Source organism: Macaca fascicularis, chromosome 9 (assembly GCF_037993035.2).
Source record: "Macaca fascicularis isolate 582-1 chromosome 9, T2T-MFA8v1.1".
Taxonomy (NCBI): domain Eukaryota; kingdom Metazoa; phylum Chordata; class Mammalia; order Primates; family Cercopithecidae; genus Macaca; species Macaca fascicularis.
In genome coordinates, this window is record NC_088383.1 from 141,154,358 (window position 1) to 141,178,058 (window position 23,701).

Sequence of the window (23,701 nt, forward strand, 5' to 3'; positions counted from 1 at the left end):
TTCAGGTCAGCAAAGTGGAACGCGAGAAAAACCAGGAGCTGCGGCAGGTGCGCGAGCATGAGCAGCACAAGACTGCAGTCTTGCTCACAGAGCTCAAGACAAAGCTGCACGAGGAGAAGATGAAGGAGCTACAGGCCGTGCGTGAGACGCTGCTGCGGCAGCATGAGGCCGAGCTGCTCAGGGTCATCAAGATCAAGGACAACGAGAACCAGCGGCTGCAGGCACTGCTCAGTGCCCTGCGTGATGGTGGCCCTGACAAGGTCAAGACCGTGCTGCTGTCCGAGGCCAAGGAGGAGGCCAAGAAGGGGTTCGAGGTGGAGAAGGTCAAGATGCAGCAGGAGATCACCGAGCTCAAGGGCGCCAAGAGGCAGGTGGAGGAGGCGCTGACGCTGGTGATTCAGGCGGACAAGATCAAGGCCGCGGAGATCCGCAGTGTGTACCACCTACACCAGGAGGAGATCACCCGCATCAAGAAGGAGTGTGAGCGGGAGATCCGCAGGCTGGTACGTGGGCGGGCAGGGGCGGGCATGGGCGAGAGCACAGGTGTGGGCTCCGGGAGCACGCAGGTAGCACCTGGGCGGCTCTGGCTTCACCCCCCATGACATTCTCAGCACAGGCTCCTCATGCCACCCCTGTTGGTTTTGAGGACCCTAGAGTCATGACACCACTAGAAAAGGTTCAGACCCACAGTCAGGCCCCTACAGGGCAGGCCAGACTCTCACCTCCCCTTCTGCACAAACACCAGCTCTACTTCCTTTCTTAACTTGGGCCAGAGCAAGAAACCTAGAAATCGGCACTGCCCATTCCCACAGCAGGGTTCACGGACACCTCTTTTTAGTGTCCCGGGTTATACCTGATGCCAGGCAGGGCTCAGTGTTTTGCGGCAGGAGTCCCACACGTCTTCATGGGGGGACTCAGAGGGAATTATCCAGTGATTCTCCAGTTGAACTCACTGGATCGAGAGAGACCAGGAGGCCCCGGGGGGTGCGATGGCCTCCAGCTGCCCTGAGGTCCCCGTCTCTGCGAAACCATTGCACTTGGGCTGGACCAGATGAGCTGCCGGATTTGTGGGTCAATGAGGTCTAATGTTGGCACCTATACCTGGAGCATCCTAATAACTCCAGAGACTCGGGCACCCATAGTAGGCACCAGTAGAGTCGATGTTCTCAAAGGCCTAGGGTTCAGCTGACGAGAATGTCCAGGGATTGCAAGGGACTGATTGCACCCGATGCCCCGATGCCCCTTGTCCTTTGGAGAGGAGACTGTCCTGTGATTAGAGGTGCGTGCCCCAGCCCTGTGCCTCTTCAGGACCCCGAGCCCTGGGCACCTTGATGGGTTGCAGTGATCTTTCCATGTGGTGTGACCGTGCACCTGGGGCAGCTTTCCTCTGCCTGCTTCCTGGGGCCTCTGGTCTCCAGGGATGGCCTCCAGGCTGGGCCAGCGTGTGGAACTCCCAGAGAGGGGCAGCCACTCTCCACACCTACAGCCAGGAGGGGAGAACCAGCCACTGTGGAGTAAATGTGACCTTGCCATGGCATACACATGCCATGTTTGGGTGGCATGTGTATGCCCCAAACATGCCTAACCTGGGTGATCCCCTTCCTTTCCAAAGTGGTCCCTGTTCCAACCTCCCCTACAACTCTTCGCCCTCCCGAGCCATATATCGATGTCACCTTAGCAACCCAAGGACCTGGCCCAAGCCAGCACTCGTAAGAACTGGGTGCTTTCCTCGCATGACGCGGAGCTTGCTTTTCTGTGCAGGGAAGGAAGGAAGCATTGCCACTGTCCTGGGAAGGTGGGAGGGACAGGCGGCTGCCTCTGCCCAGTGCCACACGACCCTTTCATTTGTCGTGGTTGGATTCGATGCTCTCAGTAGAGGAAGACGGCTTTTTCCTTAAGTAAAAGGCTCGTAACAGAAACCAGCAGTTCCCTGCCATCCCCTCTCACCGTACTAGAGCAGCTACTCGTAACTCCTCTGGCTGATTCTTCTGGATTTTATTTCAAATTTTTGAAAGCATGCTCCAACCTGTGTCTTCACTCTCCATCCTCGCCAGATCTCCCCCTCCACACAGGCTTCTCTGCAGGCAGGGGCAGGCTGATCCTAAAACCTACCCCAAAGTGCAGGTGTGTTACCTGTTCTGTGTATTATCTTTTCCCCGTGCTCAGCAGCATCGTGTTATGATCTAAGGTCTTACATTTTAAAGTAAAACAGTCTAATTTGTTTATCTTCCCCTTTAGGATTGGCACTCACTTTGTCTTGTTTAGGAAATCTTTTGATCCCAAAGTTTGGAAGCCTCATCTTTTGAACATGTTATAGTTCCATCTTCCATACTTATGTCTGTAGCAGCCCTTGCTTAAAAGACCGTCTCTCGGCTTGCCACAGCGCCTCTGCCAGCTCGCACCTGTTCTCACAAGAGTGGACTTTCTGCTGTGTCTCATCGTCAGTCCCTCCTCCACCCTACTTTGTAGTAGTTATTCTAGCTTTATAAAAAGGCTTCATTTCTGGAGTAGCACGTTCTCCCACTTTGTTCGCCTTAAAGAGTAACCTGCCTTGTCTTCTTGGCCGTCTAGAATTCCATATAAATTTCAGAATCATCTTTGCTCTAAATAAAAAAACTGTTGGAATTTTGGGATTTTAACCAAACTGTTCAAGGATAAATTTTAACAGAAGGTATAATCATGACTCTCATACAAACAGTGAACACATGTCAAAGATTTTATTAACTCATTACTTTCAACCAATGCAAATGAGGACTTGACCCACAGAGATTCACGTTCCCTGCCTGACAAAAACCATTTGCGTTCCGATGCACAGGAATCGTGTCCGTCTGTGCCCAGGAAATGAGCACTTTGCCCACACCCTTCTCAGAGTTTGACTGTTCTTTCCGTGGAGTCGTAGAACAGCCTAATCAGAGACGAAGGCACACCCTCCTGGGGTCAGGTCATCCCCAGGGGCTCTGGCATTCCAGTACAAGGACAATCAGAAATCTTCTCTTGCCTATTTCAAAGTCTTATATGATCTTTTCCTATAGAATCTGTAGATTTGGGACATCCCCTTTATTTATTGTTTCGATGCTTAAACACATATACACCCTGTCAGTGGGAAGACGGTGCTGCCCGTGAGAGGCCCCCACCACCACCATCCAGGAACTCTGGGTCTGCTTGGGTCCTGTGGAGGAGGGACTGGCTGGGGGCTCACATCCCATCCACAGCGTGATTCGCACTTTCCCCCAGGGGTGGCTGTTGGAGCCCAGCCCAGTCCGCACAGCTGTTGGGATGCACTTCCTTCTTCTAGTCCTGACCACAGCTGCCCAGGCCTCATCAGGGACACACCTCCCATCAGTTCATCCTCAGCCCCGTTCCCAGAGCCCAGCTATCTCTCTGTCTATATCCTGGTTTTGTGCAATTTAAATAAAATAATGAAAAACCCAGGGAGTACTTGGCTCCATGCCCAGAGCACAAGAGGTGCCCTGAGGGCATCAGCTGTGGTGATGGAGCTTCTGATGGCACCAGGAATCCAGCCACCGGGACACTTTCTTTCTGGGGACCCTGTCCCAGTGGGGCCCACTTGCCTAACTGACAAGGGCCCCAGGACCTCAGATCTTCTCCTTTAAGGCCATCATTTATGAGAACATCCCGTCCTCTAAAACCCAGTGATGACGTGCAGGGCTGCTCCCCAGGCCCAGCTGTGAGGGAATGTGTGGAGTTAAATCTAGGTGTGAGGTGGAGGGGCTGGGAGAGCCGGGCAGGTGTGAGGTGGAGGGGCTGGGAGAGCCGGGCAGGTGTGAGGTGGAGGGGCTGGGAGAGCCGGGCAGGTGTGAGGTGGGGGGGCTGGGAGAGCCGGGCAGGTGTGAGGTGGGGGGGCTGGGAGAGCCGGGCAGGTGTGAGGTGGGGGGGGGCTGGGAGAGCTGAGCAGGTGTGAGGTGGGGGGGCTGGGAGAGCCGGGCGGGTGTGAGGTGGGGGGGGGCTGGGAGAGCTGAGCAGGTGTGAGGTGGGGGGGCTGGGAGAGCCGGGCGGGTGTGAGGTGGAGGGGCTGGGAGAGCCGAGCAGGTGTGAGGTGGGGGGGGGCTGGGAGAGCTGAGCAGGAGTGCGGCCTCTCCAGCTGTGGGGGCTGAGGCACAGTGCAGTGTCCAGCCTGGGGATAAGGGGCAGCTTCGTGAGGATGGGGAAGTCTGGGATGGAAGCTGCTCAGAGAGGGACTCAGAGCAGGGCTGGGGTAGAAAAGTGGGAGGAAGGTGGCCCAGAGGTGGCCCAGCCCCAGGGGACTGGGGGTGGTCAGAGAAGAGGCAGGCTGGGGTGAGGGTGGGGTTCAGAGGCAGGGCCCTGCCCTGAGAGTCAGCAGAGCCAGTAGAGCTGGGGGTGCAAAGCGCTGCTGGGCCTTTGAGCCTGGGGCAGGACAGTGGCCTCCCAGGCCTGGCAGGAGCTGCAGGCAGAAGGAACAGCCGCCGACCCAGCTCTCAAGGCCCCAGCAAGGCCAGGTGGGTGACAGAGGCCTCGGGTTCTCCCAACAAGAGACCTCAGCTACTATTACAGCTGAAAATATCGCACAACCTTGGTTCCTTACATCAGCCAAACATTTTGCTGTTTTTGTGGCCATAGCACAGGCTGGCACCTGAGTCCCAGAACATTCTGGTGTGGGATGCTCGGCCTCGCCAGGCCCTGAGTGAGGACACAGTGGGTCAGGGATGGATCTCTGCTGCAGGGAGCACCAGCCTCTGGCAGGAATCGATCTTTGCTCACAGTCAGACATGCTCCTTTGAGAGCCGTCCCGTGTTGGCCCCCACCCCCCGGGTGTGGGCACATAGCCGTGGCCCTGGGAGGGTGATATCTGAGTCTGGGGACGGACAGGCCTGGGGATGGAGCACTGTGGATGAGGCCGGCCTGACTGGGACCCTGTGGGAGCTGGGGGTTTCTGTGCCTCCCTCGTCTACTTAGCACCACACGCGTGGCCACAACCCCAGCAAGAACGTGCTGTCTGAGGGCGCTGCTCCCATGGGGTGAACCTGTCCCACCAAGGTCCACCCTGAGGACAGTCACGTCTGGCAGGGCTGGTGGAGGAGGGAGGGTCTGAGAGAGTCCTGGGTGTTCAGCACACACTCAGGACCATCATCTGCTCTTCCCAAAATGGACCCCGTGATTCGAGGTTCTGCCTCCCTAACTCTGGCCAGCAAAGCCTGCTGTCTTTACTTTGGGTCCGTTTTGTTCACTACTCAGCCCCTAGCACCTAGGGTAGGTGTTCAATAAATATTTGTTGAATGGATTTCATCAAGTGGTGGCCCATTTGCAAAGAGCACAGCACCCCCATCCTCCCAAAGGCCCAGAGTCAGAGGCCTCCCAGCCCCCCTGGTCGGCTCCCTGGCTTTTGGGACTCTGCCTGCCACCTGCTCCAGCACCCCAGCCTTGGCCCAGACACCAGCCTGACCGTGGGTCTTCTGGGCCGAGGCTCCTGGGTGGCAAGGGCCCATCTCAGGGGCCCACTGGGCACCTCGGCTAGCCCTGGATGGGGAGAGACTGGAGGGGCCACACAGCAGGGCAGGGACTGGGCAGGGGCAGAAGCCCAGCCAGGCAGGGCCACACCTGCTCTCGGAGCATGGAGGCTTAACAGGCAAGCCCCCTGTCTTGTCCTGGGACCCTAAGTGCAGGCCTGGAAGTGTGGCACCTGGTGGGGGCTCAGGGTCTCAGAGAGGAAGCCAGGTGGAGGGGAGAGAGGAGAGGCCTGCAGGGTGGGGATGTAGGGGCCAACAGACACCCCAGACAAGCACAGGCGCTGCTGCCAGGGCAGGGCTGGGCACAGCAGGGCTGCAAGGCTGCACTCAGGGCTGGGCTGCTAGAGAAGCTGCTAGAGAACCCACGTTATCCAGCGGGTCAGGAACGCCCTCTCCCTGCCCAGAAGGTTGTGGTGGGTGGCACTGGGGTCAGAGCTGCCTCTGTGCTGGACACATCAGAATGCCTTGGCTAGGGAGCTCAGGAATCACCCACCGGCCCAGGGCCCATCATCTTCAGGCCCTAATGATTCCACTGTGCAGACCCCTTGATTTTACAGCAGGGGACCCTGGAGCCTCAGAAGGCTCCAGAGCCAAATCCTCGTCTGTAAGTGACCCACTCCATGCTCCAGGAGAGGCTGGGCTCCAGGAGAAGCTGGTGCTCCGGGAGAAGCTGGGCTCCCAGCGGCTTTCTTGGCCAAATTTCTGCTAAAGTCAGACGTGGAAGGCGTGAGGCACTTCCCACCCACAGGTATGCGATGACCATGCCAATGCCCCGTCCCCTGCACATCTGGCTGGTGACAGGCTCTGAGGACAGGGCCGAGCTAGGGCCCCAGGAGCAGCCATGTGGCAGATCTGTGCCATGTCATCACGGAGCCTGAGAGAGCTGTCTGGGTGCACGCAGCTACTGCACGCTCAGCACGTTTGCTAAAATACAAGCTCAGACTGTTGTTAAAGACTATAAATTCAAAGAATTACAGGCAAAAGCCAGTTTCTCCTTTCCCATAAAGATCTGTGATTTATAATACGGGTTCCTCCTCCCCCAGTTGTCTAGACAGCTAGTTAAAGTGGAATGCTAATGTACAGCAGTGATTAAAACCCCACACAAATATGGCTGTAAAAATGAGGTCAGTTTCTCCCCAAGTGCTATTTTGGGGGTGGGAGTGGGAGGAGTAGCCTGTCCTTGCTTTTCGCCTGGAGACCGGCGTCAGGTAAGTGGCCGAGAGCTTGTGCCAGGCCCTTGCTCTCTCATGGTGTTGCGCAGAGTCTGGGCATCAGTGTGTCTTCAAAACTGGCGTTGCCGAACGCAGCAGCAGCAGCTTCCTTTGAGCCCCAAGCCTGGCTCCCACACAATGCTTTGGTTTTGCTGAAAACCCCAGATTGTGATTTCCAGCCATCCACAGCCAGATGCAGCATCGGCTTCTGGGGCCATAGCCTCACCGCACAGGCGCTTGCCTTGCAAACGATGAGGGAGTCCTTGAGGTAAGGCCCCACCCTTGAGTAGCTGCCCACAGTCCTGGCTGTGGATGTCCAGAGACACCTGCTTGGGACGAGTTTGGGAATATTAAGAGCTTTTACAGTCTCAGGGCACAGCTGTGCCCACAGCAAAACTAACCCAGAACTTCCGGAGGGTGACGCCTGGCATCAAGGTTCGCTTTTCTTTCCATGTTGTGGATGTTGAGGAAACGTCTACAGAGAACAGGCTCAAATCTGAAGGAAATGCGTGATGCTCTGGGGGGGTGTGTCCACCGTGACCCAGCACTGGGGTGGAGGCCCAGCAGGGCTGCCCGTCCCAGCAGCATGCGTCCTGCTGCTGCTGCTGCTTTGCCCACCCCAGCGTGTCACAGCCGAGCCGGCCATGTCGCCTACATCCATTGCCACACTGTCATCTGTCCAACCCTGGCACATCACAGCCGAGCCGGCCGGCCGCACTGCACACATCCATTGCCATGTGGATCACACGTCCCACCCTGGCAGATCATAGCCGAGCTGGCCGGCTGCGCCATACACGTCCATTGCCATGTGATCACACGTCCCACCCTGGCAGATCGTAGCCGAGCCGGCCGGCCGCACTGCACACATCCATTGCCATGTGATCATCCATCCCACCCTGGCACATCACAGCCGAGCCGGCCGGCCGCGCCATACACGTCCATTGCCATGTGATCACATGTCCCACCCTGGCACATCGCAGCCGAGCCGGCCGGCTGCGCCATACACATCCATTGCCATGTGATCACACGTCCCACCCTGGCACATCACAGCCGAGCCAGCCGCGCCGCACATGTCCATTGCCACACGGTCACCCGTCCTGTGAGAGGCATTGGAGTCGTGTCCCACACGTGGCCGTCATATGAGCACTGGTCACATCCTGGGTGGCCACGTACATGCCTTTCTCTTGTGCATTCACGGGGCGAAGAGGGGAATTGCGGGGTGATGAGTTGAGCAGACGCTTTACCTCAAGACAGAAAAGCCACTCGGCTGGTGGGCAGAGCCCCACTTCACTCCACACCCTCGTCAGGGACAGTATCGCCACTTCTTTAGGAAAGCGGCAAGAGAGAGAGAGCTGGCCGTTCCGGTGCCCATCCGCATATCACCTTTCATAAGACACCGGCTCATGTCTTCCCCACCTCTAAGCCGGAGTAGTATTCTTCTCCCCGCTGACGGCTTCTCTCAGTTTGTGGCGGACCCAGTCATCTTCCTCATGCTGGTGTTGGATGAAAGAAGTTTGGCATTTTAAGGAAGCCCAATTTGTTGGTTTCTTTTGTGTGCTGTGTGTGTCCGGTTTGGACATCCTCGGCCCCTCCGAGGGCATGAAGGTGCCCCGTCTGTGTCGCTCAGATGCCTTATTGTTTTTCTCAACATTTAATTCTATAATTCATCCGAGTTCAGTTTTTGTGAATAGTATGAGATGGGGACATGTTCCCTGCTTGCCGTGTGGATATCCAACTATTCCAGGATCATTTTTCGAAGACTGTCCTCCTCCCCCGTGCTGCAATAGCACCTCGGTCATGTATCAAGTGAGCCCACAGCTGTGGGCTCTTTCCAGGCCCCTTTGCATTCTGCTGGTCTGTTACTCTGCCCTGCGTCATTAGTACCATGTCTTAGTTCTGACACTTTAAAGTACATCCTGACATCTAGTCGTCTAAGTTCTACAACTTCTTTCTTTCTCTTCTTCAAGATTGTTATTGCTTTTCTGTATGAAACTTAAATGAGCTTGTCAGTTTCCACAGAAAAACTGGCACCTTGAACCTTAAGGAACCTGGTGTATTTACTGTTACATTTTCTCTTCTGCCAGCCATGTTTTGTAAATTTCAGTGTAGAGGTTTTATGTATCATTGTATCCTTGCTAAAATTATTCCTAAATATTTAATGCTTCATGCTGTTATAAATGGTCAGCTTTTCAAATTTTAAAATATTATTTTCCAATTTTTTGCTGCTATACAGAAATACAATTGATTTTTATATCTATCTATCCTGCAGCCTTGCTAAATGCACTTATTAATTCTAACAACTTGTTTGTATATTTGAAAAATATTTTCCATGTACACATAATCATGTTGTATGTGAACAAAGACAGTTTGGGGGGTTGTTTTTTTGAGAGATAGGTTCTCATGATCGTATCTCACTGCAGCTGTAAACTCATGGGCGCACGCGGTCCTCCCGCCTCACCTCCCAAAGTGCTGGGACGACAGGAGTGGCCACCATACGTCATCCCAAAGACAGTTTAAGTCTTCCTTTCCAAGCTCACACCTTTTGCTTTTTTCTTTGCCTTGATGCACTGTGAAGGCCTGCAGTGTAACTGTGAACAGAAGTGTTGAGAGTGACCACCCACCCGTCCTAATTCCCAGCTGCTGGTGAAAGTATCAGATATTCATTTCACCAAGTGTGATGTTAGTTGCAGGTTGGTTGGTTGGTTTTGCTTTTGTTTTTGTTGGGTTCTTTGGCAATACTTTTTTTGTTGTTTTTTCTGGACACAGTCTTGCTCTGTCACCCAGCATGTGGAGTGCAGTGGTATGATCACAGCTCACTGCAGCCTTGGCCTCCCAGGCTCAAGTGATCCTCCCACCTCAGCCTCCTGAGTAGTTGGCACTACAGGCACATGCCACCATACCTGGCTAAGTTTTAATTTTTTTGTAGAGACAGGGTCTCGCCTTGTTGCCCAGGCTGGTCTTGGACTCCTGGGGTCAACTGATACTCCTAAAGTGCTATGATTACAGGTGTGAGCCACTGCACTCTCCTGAAGTGCTGTGATTGCAGGTGTGAGCCATTGTACCCTCTTGAAGTGCTGTGATTAGAGGTGTGAGCCATTGTGCTCTCCTGAAGTGCTGTGACTACAGGTGTGAGCCATTGCACTCTCCTGAAGTGCTGTGATTAGAGGTGTGAGCCATTGCGCTCTCCTGAAGTGCTGTGACTACAGGTGTGAGCCATTGCACTCTCCTAACGTGCTGTGATTACAGGTGTGAGCCATTGCACTCTCCTGAAGTGCTGTGATTAGAGGTGTGAGCCATTGCACTCTCCTGAAGTGCTGTGACTACAGGTGTGAGCCATTGCACTCTCCTGAAGTGCTGTGATTGCAGGTGTGAGCCTTTGCACTCTCCTGAAGTGCTGTGATTACAGGTGTGAGCCATTGCACTCTCCTGAAGTGCTGTGATTGCAGGTGTGAGCCTTTGCACTCTCCTGAAGTGCTGTGATTGCAGGTGTGAGCCATTGCACTCTCCTGAAGTGCTGTGATTGCAGGTGTGAGCCTTTGCACTCTCCTGAAGTGCTGTGATTGCAGGTGTGAGCCTTTGCACTCTCCTGAAGTGCTGTGATTACAGGTGTGAGCCATTGCACTCTCCTGAACTGCTGTGATTGCAGGTGTGAGCCATTGCACTCTCCTGAAGTGCTGTGATTACAGGTGTGAGCCATTGCGCTCTCCTGAAGTGCTGTGATTGCAGGTGTGAGCCTTTGCACTCTCCTGAAGTGCTGTGATTGCAGGTGTGAGCCTTTGCACTCTCCTGAAGTGCTGTGATTAGAGGTGTGAGCCATTGCACTCTCCTGAAGTGCTGTGATTAGAGGTGTGAGCCACTGCACTCCCCTGAACTGCTGTGATTGCAGGTGTGAGCCTTTGCACTCTCCTGAAGTGCTGTGATTGCAGGTGTGAGCCATTGTACTCTCCTGAAGTGCTGTGATTACAGGTGTGAGCCATTGTACTCTCCTGAAGTGCTGTGACTACAGGTGTGAGCCACTGCACTCTCCTGAACTGCTGTGATTACAGGTGTGAGCCATTGCACTCTTCTAAAGTGCTGTGATCACAGGTGTGAGCCACTGTGTCCAGCCAACATACTCTTCATCAGATTAAGAAAATTCCCTTGTATTCCTACTTTGCTAAGCATTTTTTTCGTGAATGGCTATGGAATTCTGTCAAATGCTTTTTATGCATAAATCAAAATGATCATTATTTTTTCTTTATTCTGTTGATCAGATGACACGTTAATCGGCTTTTAAGTATAAAATAAGCATTGTATTTTTGGAATAAATTTTACTGGGCCATGTTGTCCATTTTATATATAAGTATACACTGGATTTAGGATTTTTTTTCCCACTTTTTATAATGTCCTTGCCAAGTTATGGTATCTAGATTTGGCTGGCCTCATAAAATGATTTTGGAAGTATTTTGCTTTTTCTATTCTCTCAGTGAGTTTGTTCAATGTAAGTATATTTCTTCCTTAAGCGTTTGGAAAATTCACCAAAGAAGCTATTTGGGTCAGGAGTTTTGTGACATATTTTTAAATTATGAATTAAATGTATTTAATAAATATAAACTTCAGATTTTATATTTATTTTTATGTTAAGTTTGGTAAAATAGATTCTTCAAGGAGTATGTTCAGTTCATACACATCTTCCCACTTGTTGACATTAGACTTTTCTTTTCCCCCCCCGCCCCGAGACAGAATCTCACTCTGTTGCCCAGGCTGGAGTACAGTGGTGCCATCTTGGCTCACCGCAACCTCCACCTCCTGGGTTCAAGCAATTCTCCTGCCTCAGCCTCCCAAGTAGCTGGGATTACAGGTGTGTGCCACCATGCCTGGCTAATTTGTGTGTGTGTGCGTGGGTTTTTTTAGTAGAGACAGGGTTTCACCATGTTGGCCAGGCTGGTCTTGAACTCCTGACCTCAGGTGATCTACCTGCCTCAGCCTCCCAAAGTGCTGGGATTACAGGTGTAAGCCACCGCGCCTGACTGCTCGCTAGACTTTTAATGAGAGCTGCTTGTTATCTATTCACTGTCTCTTGTTTCATTCCTGATGCTAGGAATTTGTGTTCTTTTCTCTCTGTTTTTTACTCTCGTCCCCCTGTTCCTTTTTTTTTTCCTCCCTCCCTCCCTCCTCCTCCCTCTCTCTACTCCTTGCCTTGGATGAGGTTATCCCATGGGGTTATCCAACCATTGTATGGGATTATCTCCTTTTGGTCAACATTTAGTGTTATTCCATTAGTAGTTACAGAGAAATATTAATATGTATCCTTAACTACATTCTATCATAAATTAGTAATTTTGCCATATACCCAAAATACAAGTACCTTATAAGGCAATAGGTCAACCCCATTTACCCACTTCTCCTATTATTGTCATATATTTTACTTTGACACATGTCATAAGCCCCCAAAGAAATGGCTTTTACTGTTGCCATAAGCAGCCAATGGTCTTTTATATTTATATCTTCACAAGTTCTCATCTGCAGTCTTTTCCCTTCAGCCTGAAAGATTCCCTTTAGAATTATTTGCATTGTGGGTGTATTAACAAAGGATGCTCTCCACTTTTGTCTAAGGGCATCTTGACTTGCCTTCATTTTCCAAGGATGTATTCATTGAGCCTGGAACTCTCACATTGTCAGGCATTTTTCTTAGCACTCAAAAAATGTCCTGCCAGTGTCCTCTGATTTTGTTAGTTTCCTTTGAAAAGCCAGCCGTCGCTCTTAGAGGTGTTGCTTCAGGCAATGTGTCTTTTTTCCTGTCTACTTTTAAGATATTCTCTTTAACTCTGGTTTTCATCAATTTCCCTATGATGTGTCTAGGTGTGTTTTTGTAATTAAAAAAAAAAATACTGCTTGGGGACAGCTGAGCTTCTTGAATCTGAAGTGATGTCTTTCCCCAGATACAGAACATTCTTGACCATTATTTAGTCAAACATTACTTCTCCTCCTTTCTCTTTCTGGGATTCCAATCACATGTATATTAGACACTTTGACTATAGCTTACAGTTTTCTTGAGCTCTATTCTGTTTTATTTTTCTGTTTTTCCTTTTGTGCCTTGGTTGGATATTTTCTATCATTTTATCTTGGGTTTGTGATTTTACTGTGTCCAGTCTGCTTTGAAACCTTTGTAATGAATTTCTAATTTTAGACCTTGTATGTAGGATTTGAGTGCCTACTTAATTCTTTTTAAGAATAGATCCTGATTCTCATTTGAATTACTGTATTTTAGTCATTTTATTATCTCTGTTAGAAAAATATAATGTGTTAATTACATTAGTTTTAGTGAGTTAATTACAACGATTTAAAAAGTTCTTATCTGCTTACTTCAATACCCTCACCATCTCTGGGTCTGTTTCTATCAATCACAATTATTTTTTAAGTTCTTATTGACTAGTCATCTTTTGATTTGTTGCCATAGAGTTAGCTTCATTATTGGTTATTTTTCCCTGCTTCTTCATGTGTCTAATGATTTTCATTAAATTTTTGGCACTGTGGGTGCACATGTCTAATGATGCTCGTTATATTCTTGGCACTGTGGGTGATGTGTTGTGAGGCTGAGCATTATTATTGTTGTCTTAAGAATGTTGAGTTTTGTTCAAGCAGACAGGTACTGACCAGCAGATTACCTGGATCCTTTTGAGGTGTGGTTTCAGGCTTTGTTAGGTAAGGTCTATTTAGTTTTCTCTTAATATGAAGTTTTTACTCCTAGGACATTGTCCTGCCCCTGGGAGTGTAACCTTTGCAGGGTCTAGAGAAATCACTATGATCTTCTATTCTGTCTGAGCTTGAATTGCAATGTCTCCACAGCCATGTGCAACCACTTACATTTCTACTAACCGTTCAGATTCTCAGGAACTGTTTCCTGCAAGGCTTCTGGGAGTCCTGCCTTGCACATGTACAGCTTAGCAGGGGACCAAGGACCTAAGGGAATCCTTAGTCAGATCTTTGTCATTCCTTTTCTGCCATTCCCTCCTCCACTCTCCAAATCCCAGCTGCTGTAGTAGCCCCAACCAAATTCTAATCTTGGTTTCCTGCAACAAAAGAGGCCTCTGCGGCTTGGGGCTCTGTTTCCCAGGAGAGAGGTTGCGAGAACACCCTCAGGGAAAACGTTAGGGGAGGTGGGGCCCTGTGATGAGAGGCACTGATCTACAGGCTCAGGGATCTGCCTGTGAACAGCGGCCACAGGGGCTGTGACGCTGTGTGTCCGGGGCCCTGTGCTGACAAGCACTGATTTCCTTGTCTCCTTCTCCTGCCCCTGTGTTGTGTATCCTGTTCAGCTTCTAGAGTTGTTCACCGCAGAAGGGTAAGTCTAATGCCAACTACCCCATCATGTCTGGAACCAGAAGTTTCTGGGCATCAGTCTTTTTTTTTTTTTTTTTAAGAGAAAGCTTCTTAGGTGATTCCAGCACGAGACCACCAGGCTTGGGAACCACCTTCTCATGGTGCTGGCAGATTATCCCATGATTGAGGGGGACCTGGACATTCTGTCTAGAGAAAAATTCCCAAGGGTTAATTCCCAGACATGCAGTAAGTTCTGGTGTCTCTGGGACACCAAGGGGCTTGGGCTCCTAAAATGTCACATTTCCCTCATCTTACAAGCTCTCCTACCCCACCAGAGGCTGAGGGAGGCTTGGCTGCCTCTTCTAGCACCTCCAACCGCCCCCCTGCCTCCCCCCACCATCCAGGTCTCTGCTTTCTCACAGGGAATCACAGGATCAGGCTCTGTATCTCATCTGTGTATTTTTTCCCATCTCCCCCACCCATTCTAAGCTCTTGGGAGCTGGGTGATGGAGGTCCTTCCTTCTCTCATCAACACCCTCTGTGCTAGGAAAACAAGCCCCAGCTAGGACAAGGCACATCTTCTTCCTTATCTCTAGCACATCCACTGGGAGCAGCAGCCTTTTCTGTCTCACAAGGCGCATTCGTATGCTCAAGTCACCACCCACGGAACCAAGAGTCGATGAGGAGGGAGGGCTCCCCTGAGGCGCAGACCCCTCTGGAGAAAGAGGTGATATGAGTGGCACCCGTCAGACATGAGGGCTCCCTGCACAGGCCCAGTCTTTGGAAGGAGTCCTGGCTCCATGGGCCCGGGGTCAGGAGACCTGCTGGGGGGTCGCAGGTACTCTGCCAACACCTTAGGCAGTCACCTGTCTGCAGCACTGAGGCATGGTCAGCCCAGTTGGGAGCAGCCACAGCTGCCAGTGACTATGCTGGGGATGACGACGTGCCCTGTGTAGTGAGCGTGCTTCATGGGCGTGGCGGGACACACGCATGCAGGGGCCTCAGCACTGTGGGGCAGTGGTGAGATCATGTCTGTGGGCTTCACAGTCAGCAGGGAGGCTTGTAAAATGCAGCTTCCCAGGCTCCACCCTAGAGGTTCTAACTGCACATCTGGGGGACTCAGGGACCTGGCCATGGACAGCTGTCACAGGTGGCTGTGATGCTGCGTGTCGGGGCCCCGTGCTGAGACACACTGCGGGGCATACCTGGGGGCAGGCGGGTCAGGGGCAGGCAGAGTGGAGGGGTATCGTCTCTCCTCCAGCCCCAGCATCGGCCTGCACACCCCCTGCCCTGGAGACCACTATCCCAAGGGCTTCTCTCCAGTTTCCAGGCATCCTCTGCAGCTGGGAGTGAGGGGGTCCTGGTAAAAGAAAATCTTGTTTGAGTCTGAGAGTGTGAGCACCAGGCCGCAGGCACAGCTGCTGATGGACATGCTCTTATTTCACCAGCCGCCTTCCCACTGACTGACTGTGTTGCCTCTTTCAGTGTCGCTGCGTGCAGAGAAGATGGGGATTTAGCAATTAAGGATTTCTTTTCTTCTGTTCAGCTCATCACTTGCTCCATCTGGGCTAATTAGACGTCTCCTTTCTTTGTTTCCAAGCTAACTTCAGCAATAGCAGATTTATTAGCTTGTTTAAACCTCAAACAATGAGTAAAGCAGCAAGATATCCCATTCTGCTCTGTTGTTCGAAAATATATTTCAAACTGAGCTGTTCATCCCCGAAGACCTTGTCTTCTTGTAAATCTAGTGCCGTGGATAATGACGTCCAAAGTGCCGAGCGTGTCTGTCTGAAGAGTGGGGGGCCGTCGGGTCGGCTGTGCTGCGTTCTGGCTGGCGCATCCCTGCCCGGAAGCAGGCGGGGGCTTGCAGGCTGCGGCTGCTGTATCCCTGGAAGCAGGTGGGGGCTTGCAGGCTACGGCTGCTGTATCCCCGGAAGGAATGGCTTCTTCCCTTTGTGGGTTGAGCACAAAGCGTTGCGTTGTAGGGAGGGTGGGGAGGGCTGCCGACCCCTCACAGCCACTGGCGGGCAGACGTCCTGCACACCCCTGGGCTGCCGTCTCAACCCGAAAGCCCCGGCTCGCAGCCAGATTAATGAGCAATGTGGTGCTGCCTGAAGACAGCTGTGTGGGGTCCCAGCCTTTTAGTCATGCCCAGAAGCATGGAGGGGCGGTGTCCAAAGACCACAGTGATGCCCCCACATTGCACAACCTTCCCCTGGGGGTGGGCCCGGGCTGGGGAAGGAGTAGCGCTGGCTTTCAGGCCAGGGTTTCTGTTCCCCAGGGTTTCCCCTGCCTGTTTAGAGAAGAATCTTGCCCATGGCACCTTCCTATTGGCAAAGTGTGGGTAACTTGGGTGTCCTCCTCTCTGTCCAACCTACGGCAGAGGCAGGAGCTGGAAGTGGCTTCCGCCGACTCTGCTAGACAACACCACCCCCATGTGCACCCAGGGCCCCAGCGGGACAGCACCGAATGGGGTGCCGTGCCAGAGCACACAGAGTCTGGGGACCATCAGGAAGGAGTCCCCTGCTGGCAGCAGCTCTGTGTAGCCGGCTGAGCCAGGGCCTGATGGGAGCCGAGGTGTCGTGCCTCAGCCCAGGGCCGGGGCTCCTGCTCTCCGTCCGGGGCCGGGGCTCCTGCTCTCCGTCGTGCCTCAGCCCAGGGCCGGGGCTCCTGCTCTCCGTCCGGGGCTGGGGCTCCTGCTCTCCGTCGTGCCTCAGCCCAGGGCCGGGGCTCCTGCTCTCCGTCCAGGACACTCCGCTCTTGCTTCCGGTCTCAGAGCCCAGCCTGGCAGGGCTGCGCTGGTTTCTATGGTAACTGCAGATCCATGTCCTGCCGCCTGTGTGATTGTGTTCTGTTCTCCTTGTAGATGGAGGAGATAAAATTTAAAGACAGAGCAGTCTTCGTGCTGGAGAGAGAGTTAGGGGTTCAAGCCGGGCATGCTCAGAGACTGCAGCTCCAAAAAGAGGCTCTAGATGAGCAGCTGTCCCAGGTCCGAGAGGCCGACCGGCACCCGGGCAGCCCCAGACGGGAACTTCCTCATGCAGCCGGTGCAGGAGACGCTTCAGACCACTCGGGAAGCCCTGTAAGCACCTCCCAGGCCCGCTGGCCCACCCCGTGTCACAGACCCAGCCACGTGGCTGCATGGCCCTGCATGGGCCACTCCCCCAGGAGACCAGAGCCCGAGTCGAGCCAGCACCCTCCTGCCTGGGCACCTCCCCACCCAGCCTGGCCCTAGGTGCTCAGCTTCTCTGGCTCTGGCCCGGAGGGCTGGTGGATTTATCTCCTTCCTTCCTGTCAGCATAGCATCGGCCCCAGCCCTGTCACCCTCCCGTGGGCCCCGGCCTCAGGCTTCTGCTGCAGTCCATGGCACTTGCTGGCCCAGGGTCTGGCCCTGGGTTGGTGGGAGGAGGCTGTGCTGGGTATGCGCTGCCGCCATCTCCAAGCACACGGCCTCTGCCTCTGGCCCGGGAAGGCTGGCGCACCGGCTCCCTGCCCACCGTGTGCCCAGCTGGCCCCTCGAGGGTGATTTCTGGCACTCGCATCACCAGTCACCCTCCCACCCGCTTCTCATGTGATCATGCCACTCTCTGCTCCTCCCTGGGCCGCTCTGCTGTGTGGGGTCTGCCGACCACCCCCGGCTGAGCTCCACCCGCTTCCTCGCTGCTGCTCTGCACTCACATCCTTGTCGTGGTTCTGGGACACCCTGGGGTATCTGAAGTCCAGGGACCCTCCAGCTGGTCCTTCTGGGTCTTTGACCCCGAGCCTCTCCTGCACCTGTTGAATGAGGAACTCGAGTCGGGCCCAGGACCATCCTGGATGCTGCTTGTTCGCTTTGAGGACAAAACTGTGTGTGAGCTGAGCCGGTCCTAGGACAGCGATATCTCAAGAATAGAAAATATTATTTTAAGATCTCATTCAGACGGCTTCGTTGAATGAGATCCAGCCCCTCCTGCTGGTGTGTGGTAGACTACGGCATTCACTCCAGAGAGATTTGAAACTGGATTCAAACGTTTCCACCGATTTTTGAGTGAAGTTCCAGGGGTCCCAAAAGTGGCCCTTTAGAAGTCCCATTGAGGGAGATCACCTCTTTTGAAAGTCTCCAACAAGTGTCTTTCCTGTGCTCATGTCATCGTACCAGAGAAATCCCGCCCCTCCGGGCAGGGGACACACCCTCCTGAAGGGGCAGCAGCGGGGGCCAGGCAGAGGACTGGGAGCTGGCCGGCGTCTTTCTGGCATCACCTACACTCGCGGTTTCTGCATTTGCACGTCCCCGCCCTCTCCATCTGCATACTTGTAGACATGTCTGCTCCTTTTCGTTATTTTACTTTATGTTATCTTAAAATAGTTGTTGTGTTTGAGGCAGGGTCTCTTGCTCTGCCCGTCGGTTCTGTCACCTCACGCAGTTGCAGTGACCACGGTGCTAGGCTGGGTGCCTTTCCCCTGGGGGATCCGAACCTTCGCGGCAGCCTTGTGGAGGCAAAGGCGCTCGTCCCGCGGCAGGGTTTTGGTTCCTGTAGCGTGCTGGGATTTGCAAAGGCTTCCCAGGCCTGTGTGTAGGAACAGTTATTTGCAGTTGATTTTTGTTTTAGGAACAGCAGTTGGATGAAAAAGATGCCCGGCGCTTCCAGCTTAAAATTGCAGAGTTAAGTGCGATTATCCGCAAACTGGAGGACCGCAACGCCTTGCTGTCAGAAGAGAGGAATGAGCTGGTGAGTGGGGGCGGGGGCTTCTGGCTCCCGGGGGTTTGTGACTGCGGAGGTAGGGACCTGGGGGGAGTTCACTTTCAAAATTCCTTGTGAAAAGGAGTGGTGGTTGCAGGGATCGGCCTTGCATCTAAGTCTCCTGTGTTCCAGTTGAACTTTATTAGCAAAAACAGATAGGGGCCACATTTACCCCTCAAGGGCTGGTTGACTAACCCCTGCCCTGCGTTACTGGGGACGGAAGCCTTCTCTGTTCTGTAGATGATCTAGGATGTGCAGACACGGCCCCTCAGGGGGTTGTCACCATTGGTCCTTATAGCCACTGAGATTTCAGGGTAACTCGAGATCCTGGAGGGTGCGTGAGCTGTCACGTGTCTGCAAGGGTCCAGTGGGCTGGGCAGTTTTACCACAGCCCTTCTTGGCAAAACAAAGCACTGGCTCCGGACTGCTGGTCTTCATCTTCATCCCCATCTGTCAATGGGACGGGACTCACCCGCCCCGGACGCCGAGCCCAGCCCTGAGCTTGGGTTCACCTGGGCGCTGGGCGAGTGGGCGCCACTTGGAGGCATGGACTTGCCAAATAGTGGGCTGGGAACTGCGTTGTTGCAGCCCAGGCTCTGGTCAGTCTGCAGACTCTGTGTGGAGACCTGCCACTTAAAGAACAATCGTAATTAATTTTGTCTTTCAGTTAAAGCGTGTAAGAGAAGCCGAGAGTCAGTACAAGCCACTGCTGGATAAAAACAAGCGCCTCAGTCGGAAGAATGAGGATTTGTCTCATGCTTTACGCCGAATGGAAAACAAGTTAAAATTCGTCACCCAGGAGAACATAGAAATGGTGAGGGGGTCGGGGGCTCCGTGGGGCCACGGCCGCACGCGCGCTCCAGGCAGCAGCCCCTCCCTTCTCCATGCGAGATTTAGCGTGACAGCTAGTCCCAGGCGGACGATCAGGCCTTCTGCTGGAGTCTGGCCTCACGCATGTTTGAGGGCGAGCAACCGCCAAGCCCAGCCCTGGGGAGGGGAGGCTTGAAGGAGGCCCTGACTGTGCAAAGGGCGCGGCTGTGGGGCATCCCCTCCCCAGGCCCGTTTGCCCACGTCTCACTTGAGGGCCTGGAACAGGCCGCCTCCAATTCGGAAAATCCCAGGCGAAGGTAGTAAGAAGCTGCAGGGTCCCAGCTGTTGGGGAGGAGAAGAGGCCTGGCACATAGCACCGAGCAGGAGTCAGGGGTGGGAGGTCTCTGCTCTGCCAAGGCCACGAGCCAGGAGTGGGGGGCCGTCAGCCAGTGTCACTGCGTTTCCCTGCCCTGAAGACCCTGAAGGCCATGAAGCCAGAGTTTACCCAACGAGTAATTCAGCAGGACGTGGAGGAGAGGCGCCCTCCATACCCCTCTCTACGGAAGCCCCCTTCTTTTCACACTGAGTTAAAGTCCGGAGGGATTTGGGAGCGGTGGCCAGGTGGGAAATGGGCACAGACAACCCAGTGTCAGCTTCAGGGCTCTGAGCGATCCCCTCCAGCCATGCGTTCTGGGAGACCAGCAGGGCCCATCTGTGTCCGTTCGGGCTGCACACACCTGCTCTTGCTGCGGGACTGGGCCTACGCGTGGCCTCCTTTCCCCAGGGCCTCGCAGCTGGGCTGTGCTGAGGCCTGAGCAGAGACCACCAGCCGGGCAGCTGAGAGTGGGCAGCGCGGGTTGAGGGAGGACCCCCTGCCCACTGTACTCAGCCAGACCCCTTCACCCCCCAACTTGTGGTGTGGGCTGCTTGGCGTTTCAGAGACAGAGAGCCGGAATCATAAGGAGACCCAGCTCCTTGAACGACCTTGATCAAAGTCAGGATGAGAGAGAAGTCGATTTCTTGAAGCTTCAGATTGTGGAGCAGCAAAACCTCATAGATGAACTATCTAAGGTACCTGGCGGGCTGTGTGCCGCGGCACCATCCTCTGGCTCCCAAGGGGCTTGGCTAACAGGGGCCCTTAGCAGTTCTGTAACGTGCTGTCTTCCTTTCCTAGACCCTTGAGACCGCCGGCTATGTGAAGAGCGTGTTAGTAAGTACGGTCAGCGCCCGCCTCCCCCGCCCCCGCTCTCCACCCAATCACCCGTGGGACCCGTTCTGTGCCCAGGGCTCCTCACAGACCAGACAGAAGCGGCCGCGGCAGCCTTTCGGGTGGATTTTGTTGTTGCAGTGCTACCTGGCCAAGGCCGTGCACGGGTGGCTGATGCCCTTCCGAGTGGGTCAGACAGGAGCTAGGGATGCCCACTGATGCCCCAGTTGAGATGGCACCAGCTTGGGACGATCGTGTTTCTGAGTTAATGGCCAGGGTCAGATGGCTGCCCTTCTCTGGCTGCTCACCCCACCATGCATTTCTCCCTGGCCAGCACAGACAGGCAGCCGCAGCCCAAGAGGTTCACCATCACGGCCATGAAACCACAGCATGGGTTCCCTGGAGAGCAGCAGGACCCCAGTCTCCTTAGTATTTTGAGGGCGTCAGTCCCCACACAGATGTGGATGCCACCCCTGCAGGGTCCAGAGGGGCCGTGGTCCTAAGTCCCTTCCAGCTTCCCACAAATCTGTGACCCTCAAGTCATCTGCCCCGTGTGGCCCCCAGATGCATTCAGAAGGAGGGGCTGGTGGACGATTGAGCAAAACAAGCTCAGAGCCCGCCTCACTGGGGAGCTGCCCATGTCACCCTGGAGACATGAGCTCCCCAAGCAGCAGAGCTGGAGCTAGGGCCTCCCACTGTGGTGTGGGGACAGCCAGCCCGGACACCATCTTCCCTGTTATCCAAATGATGGGACGGGGGCAGTAAACTGTGGACTGAAACTGATGGAGCTCTTCCACCACTTACACAACCTCTTCAACTGACTTCTGCAGGAGCGGGACAAGCTGTTAAGATTCCGGAAGCAAAGAAAGAAAATGGCAAAACTTCCCAAGGTAAGGAACAGCTCACCAGCACGTGTGGAGAGTATGCCAGGTGTGTGTGCAGAGGACTGAGCCCGCGTGTGTGGAGAGCGCGGGTGTGTGTGGAGAGGACACCCAGAGGGTGTGCAGAGGACCGTGCCTGCGTGTGTAGAGTACGCTAGTACACTGGGTGTGTGTGCAGAGGACCACACCCGCGTGTGTGGAGAGCGCTGGTGTGTGTGTGCAGAGGACCGTGCCCGCGTGTGTGGAGAGCGCTGTTGTGTGTGTGCAGAGGACCGTGCCCGCGTGTGTGGAGAGCGCTGTTGTGTGTGTGCAGAGGACCGTGCCCGCGTGTGTGGAGAGTGCCGGTGTGTGTGCAGAGTACGCCGGTGTGTGTGTGCAGAGGATGGTGCCCGCGTGTGTGCAGAGTATGCTGGTGTGTGTGCAGAGGACCGCGCCTGTGTGTGTGGAGAGTACACCAGGTGTGTGTGCAGAGGATGGTGCCCGCGTGTGTGGAAAGTACGCCGGGTGTGTGTGTGTGGAGAGTACACCGGGTGTGTGTGCAGAGGATGGTGCCCGCGTGTGTGGAAAGTACGCCGGGTGTGTGTGTGTGGAGAGTACACCGGGTGTGTGTGCAGAGGATGGTGCCCGCGTGTGTGGAAAGTACGCCGGGTGTGTGTGTGTGGAGAGTACACCGGGTGTGTGTGCAGAGGACTGCGCCTGCGTGTGTGGAGAGTGCTGATGTGTGTGGAGAGTACACCGGGTGTGTGTGTGTGGAGAGTACACCGGGTGTGTGTGTGTGGAGAGTACACCGGGTGTGTGTGCAGAGGACTGCGCCTGCGTGTGTGGAGAGTGCTGATGTGTGTGGAGAGTACACCGGGTGTGTGTGTGTGGAGAGTACACCGGGTGTGTGTGTGTGGAGAGTACACCGGGTGTGTGTGCAGAGGACTGCGCCTGCGTGTGTGGAGAGTGCTGATGTGTGTGGAGAGCGTGCTGGTGCGTGCTTAATAGGAGTCAGTCTTTGGAGATGAAAAGAAAATTTTTATTATTTCTAAAAATTGTTACTGTGAAATGACCAAAATAAGACCCAAAGTAAATATTCTGTTCATCAGTTTTAGTAAACTTGTTTCTTTCAATTTCCAAGAGAAGATAGGAATTGGTAACAAACGTACCAGCAACACTAGCAATGAAGAGGTGGCAGCTCTGGCGTCCTCACTGCCCGTGTAGGTCCGAGTCCCCACGACCCGTGATGCATGGCTCTGAGGACGGGCGGCTGTGGCGGCTCACACTCACCCATCCTGGCTGTGGCACACACCCCACACTCGCCTGTCCTGCCGTTCACCATCCTCGGCCACTCCTACACGCTGCAGCAGCCTCATCCACAGGCCCCACAGGGCAGACCCACGTCCCCAGGAAATGTGAACGCCTGTCATTTCTCTACAGTAGAATCCTTTGTGATAAACCTATGTGTTTTATTAAGGGAGCCTTTGGAGCAGCTGCCCAAGCACCTAACTCATCTCCTGCTTTATGTTGAGTGTGTTTGTGTGTATGTGTGTGTGTGTGCATTTATGTATATGTATGTGTGTTTATGTGTGTATGTATGTGTCTATGAGTGTGTAGATGTGAATGTGTGTCTGCATATGTGTGTGTGTGAGAGTATGAGTGTGTGTGTGTGAGAGAGATTGTGAGAGTGTGTGTGTATGTGAGTATAAGTGTGTGTGAGAGTGAGAGTATGTGTGTGTGTGTGTGAGTGTGTATGAGTGTGTGTGAGTGTGTGTGAGAGTATGTGTGTGTATGAGTGTGTGAGAGTGTGTGTGTGACAGTATGTGAGTGTGTGTGTATGTGAGAGAGTGTGTGTGTGTGAGTATAAGTGTGTGTGAGAGTGAGAGTATGTGTGTGTGTGTGTGAGTGTGTGTGAGTGTGTGTGAGAGTATGTGTGTGTATGAGTGTGTGAGAGTGTGTGTGTGAGAGTGTGAGAGTATGAGTGTGTGTGTATGTGAGAGTGTGTGTGTGAGAGTGTGAGAGTATGTGAGTGTGTGTGTATGAGAGAGTGTGTGTGTGTGTGTGTTGCTTTTCTGCAGTCAGCAGTGTTTGCTGTTAGGTTGTT

The 23,701-nt window shown here is 53.6% G+C and overlaps 1 protein-coding gene across 1 annotated transcript in view; it reads left to right on the forward strand.

The window, feature by feature from the left end:
• Positions 1 to 23,701, forward strand: part of JAKMIP3 (Janus kinase and microtubule interacting protein 3) — a 77,104-nt gene that overhangs the window by 17,409 nt on the left and 35,994 nt on the right. Inside the window, 7 exon segments of the mRNA XM_065521625.2 lie at positions 6 to 503; positions 16,866 to 17,081; positions 18,589 to 18,708; positions 19,388 to 19,534; positions 20,470 to 20,601; positions 20,705 to 20,740; positions 21,568 to 21,627. Of these exon segments, the coding sequence (XP_065377697.1) occupies positions 6 to 503; positions 16,866 to 17,081; positions 18,589 to 18,708; positions 19,388 to 19,534; positions 20,470 to 20,601; positions 20,705 to 20,740; positions 21,568 to 21,627 (1,209 nt within the window).